This window comes from Oxyura jamaicensis, chromosome 1, assembly GCF_011077185.1.
Source record: "Oxyura jamaicensis isolate SHBP4307 breed ruddy duck chromosome 1, BPBGC_Ojam_1.0, whole genome shotgun sequence".
In the NCBI taxonomy this organism is placed as follows: Eukaryota; Metazoa; Chordata; class Aves; order Anseriformes; family Anatidae; genus Oxyura; species Oxyura jamaicensis.
Window position 1 is genome coordinate 184,468,271 of NC_048893.1, and position 10,664 is coordinate 184,478,934.

Below are 10,664 nucleotides of genomic sequence, written 5' to 3' on the forward strand. Positions count from 1 at the left end.
TGTACGTCATGGAAGTGTCATGCAACCCTAATACCATGGTAATGGAAACCCCCCCCCCCCCCCCGGAGAATCTAGAGCTCAAAGCTTTTTCATCAGTTGCAGCAGTAATATCCAAAAAAGATCCACATCATGCAGAGTACTCCAGTTTGGACAGTCAATACATAATCTCTTCTTAATAGAGTTTCTGTATTTCCTTCTCTTTTAGTTATTGGAATACCTCATTTCAAATTTGGCTCCTGAACAAAGAGATTAAATGAATTTTGATTCCCCAGAGAAAATGCACATTTTTATAATTTTTTAAGATTACTCTGGATGTATAAAACCAAGTTAAATTAGTAAGTGCTCATCTGTCTGTGCTCAATATTCTGTTAAGTATTTCAGAGATACCACAGAGGTAGGTTTTAATAACTGGTTTTAACAACCTGATAGAATGTACCAGCTATCAGTACCCACTACCAAAAATATAGCTTTAAAAATAGCCTGTTTTTACCTCTTATTCTTCATTCTGTGGCTTTTAAAGGAAAAAAATGCCAAGAGTACCCACCTCGGGTGTTTAAGAACTGTTACAACTTGAGAAAACTATTTCCAAATGAGTACTTTTTGCATCTGCAATGCATTTCTGAAGCATAGCTCTGATTCCCCCTCTAGTGGATTCCCCCTCTGTGTCATTTGACACAGCTGTTAGGAAATCTGCCATGGCTTTTCAGTAAACAGCCCTGAGGTTTTCATGTCTGGAAGGCTGGAAACCAGGATTTAGGTCCCTGGTTCCTAAGTATGATACTTGGTTACACTTATTTTAAAGTACATAAATTTACATGACATTGTGTTTGCAAGCAAAATTTTGTTCTTCTATACAAGTACAACATTCAAGAATGAAATTAACTGAAATGCTTTGTAAAACAAAGTTTAAATTGATAGCTTTAATTCCACATTCCTAACAGTGAAAGTGTGTCTCTGCTGTAGTACTCTGAGAATTTTGTCAGTAACAAATTATGGCATGCATTATCAGCCATAAACATTTTAAAAGAAGCTTACTTTTTTTGTCTGAAGAGCTACTAAACTCAACACCACCAAGACCTTCATTAGCAGTACTTGAAGGAGCCGCTGTTGTCCCCAGAGTCAAGCTCAAGGCATTCTGCCCAAGCCCTGCAAGAAACAAACAGAATTTTTGCATTTAAAATGCTGATAATTACAACTTATTTTAAACCAAATCCAAAGATTACCTTGTTTACAATTCCAGTTCATTTATTACATTTGGATTAAAATATTCAAAATTTGATTCTATCGTTTCATATAACCCTATGAAAGTATTTTCACAGAATCACAGAATCACAGAATTTTCTAGGTTGGAAGAGACCTCAAGATCATCAAGTCCAACCTCTGACCTAACACTAACAGTCCCCACTAAACCATATCCCTAAGCTCTACATCTAAATGTCTTTTAAAGACCTCCAGGGATGGTGACTCCACCACTTCCCTGGGCAGCCCGTTCCAGTGTCTAACAACCCTTTCGGTAAAGAAGTTCTTCCTAAGATCCAATCTAAAACTCCCCTGGCGCAACTTAAGCCCATTCCCCCTCGTCCTGTCACCAGGCACGTGGGAGAACAGACCAACCCCCACCTCGCTACAGCCTCCCTTGAGGTACCTGTAGAGAGCGATAAGGTCACCCCTGAGCCTCCTTTTCTCCAGGCTGAACAAGCCCAGCTCCCTCAGCCGCTCCTTGTAAGACTTGTTCTCCAGACCTTTCACCAGCTTCGTAGCCCTTCTCTGGACTCGCTCGAGCACCTCCATGTCCTTCTTGTAGCGAGGGGCCCAAAACTGAACACAGTACTCGAGGTGCAGCCTCACCAGAGCCGAGTACAGGGGGACGATCACTTCCCTGGCCCTGCTGGCCACACTGTTTCTTATACAGGCCAGGATGCTGTTGGCCTTCTTGGCCACCTGAGCACATTGCTGGCTCATATTCAGCCGACTATCAACCATCACTCCCAGGTCCTTCTCTGCCTGGCAGCTCTCCAACCACTCATCTCCCAGCCTGTAGCTCTGTTTGGGATTATTGTGCCCCAGGTGCAAGACCCGGCACTTGGCCTTGTTGAACTTCATGCAGTTGACCTCGGCCCATCGGTCCAGCCTCTCCAGATCCTCCTGCAGAGCCTTCCTACCCTCGAGCAGATCGACACACGTACCTAACTTGGTGTCATCTGCAAACTTACTGAGGGTGCACTCAATGCCCTCATCCAGATCATCAATGAAGATATTCGATAACTAGATAACCATCTTTAGTCATCAGCATTTTAAATATCTTTGTTTCATTTGCAGTTTAAGAAAAGCATGTTATCAAGACTACAATTTTTTTTCCTCTAGAACTGAAAGACAGGAAATTAGTAAATAATTGAAATGACAACACTAATGGCTAAACATTTTTTTCAGATCAAAAGCCAGCTAAATAAGAGTTTTAACTTCTCCACAGTTAAAGAAAATACTTATACAATATTGCCCTCTCCCATTTATGATCAACAAAACTTTTTTAAATGAGAACACAAGCATATCAAAATACAAGCAAATTTAAGAATGAGGGACATCAATGACTTCAGTTTTCATTTTTATGGTCTACGGATAGCAATGCTGTTCCAAACTGTAAAACAAGAATAAGTTTCACAGTATTAAGATTTTATATAAAAGTAAATCTTACCTTATAATTTAATATGATCAAACATTACATTTCAACACTTTAAGATAGAAGGGGAAAAAAAAAATGTTCACCTGTTGCTGCTGTGCTTGTATTCTGGAAGAGTGACCCTCCTAAACCTGCTAGGGCTCCTCCTAAGGAGAGGCCTGTGGAAGCAGTTGTAGTCGGAGCAGTTGTACCACCCAAATTTAAGGTAAAGCCAGTAGTACCTGCAGGGGAAAGAAAAAAAAAAAAACTTCATGCAGACACTGCCTTCAAATACACCCACAGACAATCTGAAGTAACTGAAATGTGTGAACATCATCTTTATTGTAACTAAATAATAAACTCAGCCTTTTTTTTCTTGCAGTTTCCAAGAACCACTAAAAACTTTCAAACTGTACGTCATTTTGTTCCATATCATTGCAATCTTGATTAGTCCAAGTCTACCTGCAACTACAGTAAAATTCTGAGTCCCCCAGGATGCTAAAGAAACTAGAACCTGGCATAGGATTTATTTTACAGCATAATGGATTTAAGAAGTGTGACTTTCTAATCTTTAAATGCTGAGATATTAATGTTTTATGTTAAGCATTAAAATATTTAATACAAGGCAAATAAAAACATAGGTAGTTTAAGTCTTCTGCTGTAATTGGGTATCCCAGCTTTTGGAAGGATAGAGAGCAATCAAGTAGAGAAGGACAAAAGGCATAAAGTGACAGAGCACAGAATGCACAAACAACTGGGCTGAAATGCAGCCTCCCACGGTTAAGAAAAATGAACTCCACTCTTAATTGTCACATATGTTGCAGTTCAGTTAAGTAAAGTATGATGGCAAGCATTTGCTAGTACAAAAGCTGGAAAAAAAAATCTCCTTTACACTAACTACTTAACTATTTCATGCTGTCTACAACAGGTAGATCTAACTTTTCAGCTGTGTAAGTAGGAAACTTTCAACATTCAGCAGGGTTAACAATAATTAAAATGATGGTTTTATGTGACAAATCATCTATTGCTACCCTTCTAATAACTTTGATTACATGCTGCCTAAATTACAAGGTGTACTGCCCTCTATATAAAATAAACGTCTGAATTGGGACACCCAACTTAGAACTAGTAAAGTCCAACGAACCTTCTTACTGAAGCACCACAGCATTATGAAAACGCTAGAATAAAACAGAGCATAGCACAATTTTACAATAAGGTTATACTGTTAAAGACAGACAAACATTTTCCTACCTGCTGCAGGAGTCGATGTTAGAGCAGACGACAGCGATAGGCCACCTGCTGCAGTAGAAGTAATAGATAAAGCAAACGGTGTGGCTGAACCTGCAGGTTTGTTGAAACCTAAACTAAAGCCTGTGGTAGCTGCTGATGTGGTAGCAGGTGTGCCTAAAAGAAAAGCAGAAAACACTTTTTGGATATTTTGTTTGAGAATGAATATTCAATCTCATCTTCTAAGCTAATCCCATTTAATTGCCACTAGCACCCCAGCAGGCAAGATCGCTTGCAGGCAATACTTCCATAGCACCTTCAGATAAATTTCAAAGTTGACATGAATTGCAAAGGTTGTTCAAATTCAAGGTCAGTTTTGGTGTTTCCAAAAAATAATAATCTGAAAACACCCACGTTTCTGTAAATCTCATGACAGCTGAGAAACAGTGATTAAAGACACACCAGAGAAACAAGAGTAATCTATTTCTCATGTCCCTTCCCAGTTCAACTCTTTACCCTTCTGCTACGGGAATTAACAAGCAGATCTGTTCACTCAAAGTTCATAAGAACAGGAAGCTCTGTATGAAGAATTCTTTGATAATGGATTTCATTTCTTTGCTGAAGGATGACACTGATGAGGGGACAAACACAAGTCTAGCTTTTCACTATGACTGCTCTTACTGTTGTGCAGGAATAGAATAATCCTTTAGCTCTACTCTGGCTTGCAGCTGACCACAATTAACAGTGAGGAAAAACCTCACTCAACAGTTAACTTTCTACATTATATGAACACAACAACTTTTTTCCCCTGTATACCATTAACATCCAAATTAGGTCCTTACCTAGTGTCAGTGCTGTAGCAATGGTTGTTGCTGTTCCTGCTTTAAGAAAGAAAACAGAGTAAGAACAGTAACTGAGAACCGCAGAGCAGTTATCCTAATAAAAACCATGAACCAAAACATGGAAATGATGTAATATATGTAGACTATTATACAAACTTTTACATATTATCTTGAAAACAGAAAAAACATAACATAGAAACCACTATTTGTGAGCACCATAGCATACAACAAAGCATAGCTGCCTTTTAAAAAAACAAACTTTTCTTTATGAGAATGTGTTAAGAGTGAAGCTGATGTTAACAAGCAGCACACCAAGTTGTTTTAAATTTCAAATAAATTAAAGTAAACAAAACTATGGAGACTGATAATGCTATGAAGTATTTTTTAAGCCATACGGCTGTACGTAACACTGACACACAAAACAGATTTACAATATGATGAAGATGATTATGGGGAGCAAGCTTTTGTAAAGTGTTGTGCCTTGTCTCAGTTTTTTACCCCACTTGTAATTTAAAGAGACAGTTTTGAGCAGTGCTATGCCAGGTCAGATTTAAAAAAAAAACGATTAAAAGTTCAAGAGACAGAATCAAGACAGAAATCACCCTACCATAGACAAACACAGTAATAATTATTCCTTATTATTTCTAATAAAAGAATTTCTAAGAACCAATCTATCTGTTCATGCAGAAGTAGAAAAATTTAAATTTTCCCCAAATAAATTGGAGCTAAAATAAAATTCATTAAGTTATGTGTGCACGATGGCTGAAAGATAACTCAAGTCTGAAAAGGTTCATTATTTTATACTCTAATTCTTAACACTGTTGTAAGAATTTCTGCATCTGAACTACAGACCTAAGGAAAAAGAATCAAATTTCTCTATATTGGTAACATTAAAAAAAACAAACAACTTGCAACTGCAAGACTGCAAACATTAACAATTTCACAATGGTTTTAAATATTTTTCACATCAAAATACAGTTCAATTTTAAATCATAATTTTGCGTATTCTGGATAAAGAGAAAAGTTTCTGGAAAACATCAGTTTCAAATTATGGCACAATTTACACATACACCCAGATAAATTCTTCTGGCAACTGCATTTGTGTTTATGCATCATTGGTGCTGCATACATCTCAATTAACAACCTTTTATAATAGCCCGTGAAGACATTTTAAAAAAAGAAACACAAAATGACATAAGAAATATTCTGAGTGTGGCATTCTGTGACATAATATTCTGTGTCATAAGTAACATTCACATGGTACACGTACGAAATGTGTGGTACATACACATGGTAAATTTATTCACTATTGACTCAAATTTCTGCTGTACAAGAACTTTTTATACCTGTACTGGTGCCTCCTAGCGTAAAGCCAGTGGTTGGCTTTGATCCAAAAAGTCCACTCCCGAAGCCCACTGATGGAGCTGACGTAGTTGCTGTAGCAGTGGAAGAACCCAGAGTTCCAAAATTAAGTCCACCTGTTGAGCTATTACAGAATAAGACTGTTAGCAATAATTCTTTTTCCAAAGAAAAACCCAACCCCCCCTTACTTCTGTTTCTTTCCCATGCCATCATTGTCTGAACAGTCAGAACATAGAGCAGGACAGAGTCAGAGCTCACTATCAAAGAGGAACCCACCTCCCTCCCTCTCCTTCAGCTACCTAGCTTTTACTGCTTCCATGATGCTGACACCACCTGTTGAACTCGTTGCTACCTGCCCGATACATCCTGATATACCAGCAAGAACTTGCACTTTTCTCTTAGCTTCTTTATTATTTCCCCGAACTACTGGAAGTGGAGGACAAATGCTAGAGCCAGACAAAAGACGACGAACCTGCAGGAACATTCTTCAAAGCAAGCTACAAGCCCAGTTCGATACCTCTGCCCAGAAACATCAAAGCTACCTCCCCCCAGAGCAATAAGCATGTAGTCACGCATCTGCTCACATCAACAGCACAACTTGGGCCTGTCTTACCACCGAGAAACACAGATGCAAGAATTAACTTTCTAACCAAAACACTCTCCTTTTCCACACATGCAAACGACAGGTGATCCATACCCACGTTTTGCACACTTTCTTTTCTGACAATACACTGTGCAATCCAATCCAACCAGTGAAATAAACTTCCAGAACCATTTGCACAGATTAAGGGGAAGATAGAGGAAACAAAGAGGAGAAACTCAGGGTTCAGCAACCACTAGGAAAATTAACAGTTGAGTTGTGCTTTTCTTTTTTTCTTTTTTAATTTTTGGGTAGCTACACATTATGGAAGCTTCATGGCAAATACAGGCCAAGCCATGTGTTGCAGAGAACGCATTAAGTTGTTGCACAAAATGTGGGGGAATACAATAATCACAATTACCTGTAACCTGTGAAATCAGGGGTACTAAGAGCCAGAAGTGTCTAAGGCTTAAAAATTTTAATTCTTAGACTGATGAAAGATGAGGTGAGTAATTTATTTGTAGTAACTTCCGGCTTCCATTTTGAACCTCTTGAGAAGCTAGAGATTTCTTGAATTTAGACATTTTGTATAGACTATAGCAGTAGCACTGAAATAAAATGTAATTTAGGCTTCAGTGTAACACCTGTTACAAACTTCTTGAGGTTTCAGATGCTCAATATTCTCTCATTGTTCCCTCTTTTTGTATGAACGCAGCTCCTCTGTGTAACAAATTATTCACAAGAGCTGATCTTTAGGAAAAAGGCTATCATCAGCTTCTACGTTAAACTTAGCAATATCTACACCCTGGCAACCTCGCAAGTCCAGTAAAAGTTGGTGCAAATTCAAAATCTGGGTGTTGAATGATACTTAAAGGTAAAAAATTCAGGAAACAGGTGCCAAGAAGTTCAGAAGGACAAAAACCAACTAACTGTCCAACTCCATAGGGGCCAAAGCACTTCAGCTTGCCTTACTCTCAGAATTTCAGCATACCAAACTGCAGCAGCATGACCTAATTGCTTATCAACTTAGACATACAACGTGATGCTTCTTTCACTGGTTGGGAGCTTGTTTCTCATCTTTTTCCAGTGTAGACAAAGATGATTTTTTGATTAACTTTTTCTCATGTTTCAGCATTCCAGTAGAAGAAAGCTAAGGTCCAAAATATGCAATTCAATACTATGGGACAAAACATACAAACAATAATAACAAAAAAGTAAATAAGCCAAAATGTAAACCAATGGAAGTACGAGAAAGCACAGACCAGGGTATTATTTACTCCCTACAGCTGGAAGGATGGGGAGTTCAGCTCACTTAAGTCTTAACTCTAACTTCAGATCTAGAATAAAGCACTTCACCTGGCTAAAGCATGCTATAGAGAACACTGATAAACATGAAAGACCTTAAATACCTCAGCTGCTACTGGTTTAATGCAGAAATTACATGGGCTGCCATACCATATAGGCTTTATGCCATCAGGATATAAACTGACTGGCCACACTGATCATTAATACTCATGCTTGGACTGAAGAGCAAAGCCCTCTTCTTCCAACACCTGGCAATGCTGCCTCAGCTGAGGAGAGGCCCAGCTTCTTCTTACAGTCTCAAACACGTTCTCCAGTAAGCCATCCCACAGGGATGCTCAGGATTCTTTTACGAACGATCCAGCAGTGAAAAGGCCTCTTCCTCTGTGATACTCCTTGACCAATAGCCCTGAAGACTCATCCTACTTGTAGAAATAGATATATATGAATAAAAATGCAGAGTATCATATTTGCAATTAATTAGCTTCTATTACATTTTAACTTACTTTTTATGGATTAAAAAAGGCAGCCAGAACAGCAAAAAAACACCCTACACAAACATTCAACTTCTACGGGTAGCGTATACCACATGCAAATCAACACAACAAAATAAGTTCTCTTCTTTCAAGCAGTACATTTAAAATAATGCTTTTGAATAATGCATGTTTCGTACAACTTTTTTTTTCTTTTTAAACAGGCATGAAACAGAAGCAACTTAAGTTCTTTACAGGGTTCATATAAAAGCTTCACTGTGGGGAAGAAAAACGCACACAGTAAACAGAAATATCATTAATCTGTCCTGACTGGACAATTAAGAGTACTGGAAGAAACTAAGACTCGCCCCCTCCCAAATGGGCTTCCAAAAAGCAATACTGCCCTTTAATCCAGAGATACTCTTTGATCCAGATGTTGTTCCCTTCCTACTGATAATTCCTGCCAAATCCTACAGACAGGTATTTTGAAACATACCTGCTTCAGGTGAAGTAGCAGCTCACCCTGCCCCTTTCATTTACATTACCGTGATCAGTTTTGCCCAATAAGATTTGGCAGACATCCAAAAATTTGGAAAGTGCTCCAAAGCTCCACTGTAAGTATCCTAATCTTCAACAGAGGCATAACAGCAAGCAGGTTAGGAAGAATATGGGCTACTACAGGTGTTGTGAAGAAAAAAAAAAAAACAGATGCCTATTATTTTGGAAAAAATAAATACTAATCTTGCTTTTAGCACAGAGCCTGCTATATCACGTGCAGACCAAAGCCCAGCACCAAAGTTTCTTTTCCACTCCAAAACACAAGCACCAAATAAATGACTCTGACAGAAGGGTTGAAGTTGCACCAACTTAGAAACGAATACAGAAATTTGTGTTTGAACTTTACACACTCGGACCTTGAGCGTGCCACACACACCACCTCAGGCTGCCTGCTTACACCTAGCCACGTGTGGGATTCACCTTTTGCATTCAGAAGAATAAATAAAAACAAAACAAACAAACAAAAAAAACGTGAAGGGTGTCACGTAGCTCAGACAAAGATGATGCAAAGCAAGATGAGGATTATAAAATCATTACAGTTGGACAAGACCTCCAAGATCACCTGGTTAAACCATCCCCATACCACCAATGTCACCCACTAACCCATGTCCCTAAGCACCACGTCCAACCTTTCCTTGAACACCCCCAGGGACGGTGACTCCACCACCTCCCCGGGCAACCCGTCCCAGTGCCTGACTGCTCTTTCTGAGAATAGATGTCTCCTCATTTCCAACCTGAACCTCCCGCAGTGCGACTTGAGTCCATTCCCTCTAGTCCTATCACTAGTTACCTGTGAGAAGAGGCCGACCCCCAGCTCCCCACACCTCCCTTTCAGGCAGTTGCAGAGAGCAGCAAGGCCTCCCCTGAGCCTCCCCCAGACCCAACCGCTGCCCCTCCTTTTGTCCTCAGCCGCCCACAGGCCCCTCCGCCGGTGCTGCGGAGCCACACGGCGCCATGAGGGGCAGCCCCGGTGGCTGCACTCCCCCAGCCTCCCGTGCTCCCCCCACAACCCCTCAGCCCCAGCCCTCGGGACCCGTGAGGGCCGCCCAGTGCCGCAGGGGTGGGGAGGGGAAGCCGCGTTACCTCGGCGTGGCGGCTCCGAAGGAAAACCCCCCGCCGCCTCCTCCACCTCCTCCCGCCCCGGCTGCAGCGGCCGTTGCGGAGCCGAGGGTGCCGGCGCCGAAGGAGAAGCCCGCGGACATGGCGGCGGCGGCGGGGCCGGGGGGCGGCGGCGGCGGGGCCCGAACCCAGCGGCGGCAGCGGCCACGCTCCCTCCGCGCGCCCGCCGCAAGGCACCACGGGACGGCGGCGGACGGCCCCGGCCGCCCTTAAAGCGGCAGCGCCCCGCTCTGGGGAATCCCTCCCCCACCCCCCCCCATATCATTTCTGGGAATTCTTTCACAAATTCCTCCCAGCGGAGAGGGTTTGGAGGGCGAGGCGCGGTGGAGTCACGGGAAAGAGGGCTTAGTTATGGAGCGATACCCCCACACGACTGTGATCGCTCCTAATTGCCCGCGGATGTCACCCCTCCACTATCTGGGAACTTAGTTCAAGGCCACGTGTTGGTATCTTTATAAAAAGTAATTATATATATAATAATTTTATATACATGTATGCGTTGCTTGTTACTTCGTTCTAGTACCGTTGTCCATAGGTTCGTGCCC

General features: G+C 41.1%; 1 protein-coding gene across 3 annotated transcripts in view; it reads right to left on the bottom strand.

Moving 5' to 3' along the window:
- NUP58 (nucleoporin 58) overlaps nucleotides 1-10,307 on the bottom strand; it is a 36,594-nt gene extending 26,287 nt beyond the window's left edge. For 2 of the 3 annotated variants that reach the window (XM_035326120.1, XM_035326107.1), the window contains exons 1-6: nucleotides 10,084-10,307; nucleotides 6,072-6,211; nucleotides 4,726-4,764; nucleotides 3,908-4,060; nucleotides 2,764-2,898; nucleotides 1,036-1,146 (exon numbers count right to left, since the gene is read on the bottom strand). In XM_035326120.1, coding sequence (XP_035182011.1) covers nucleotides 1,036-1,146; nucleotides 2,764-2,898; nucleotides 3,908-4,060; nucleotides 4,726-4,764; nucleotides 6,072-6,211; nucleotides 10,084-10,202 — 697 coding nt within the window. In that variant the 5' untranslated portion in view covers nucleotides 10,203-10,307. The remainder of the gene's footprint in view (nucleotides 1-1,035; nucleotides 1,147-2,763; nucleotides 2,899-3,907; nucleotides 4,061-4,725; nucleotides 4,765-6,071; nucleotides 6,212-10,083) is intronic. The other variant, XM_035326112.1, reaches the window with a different exon arrangement.
- Nucleotides 10,308-10,664: the final 357 nt, after the last annotated feature.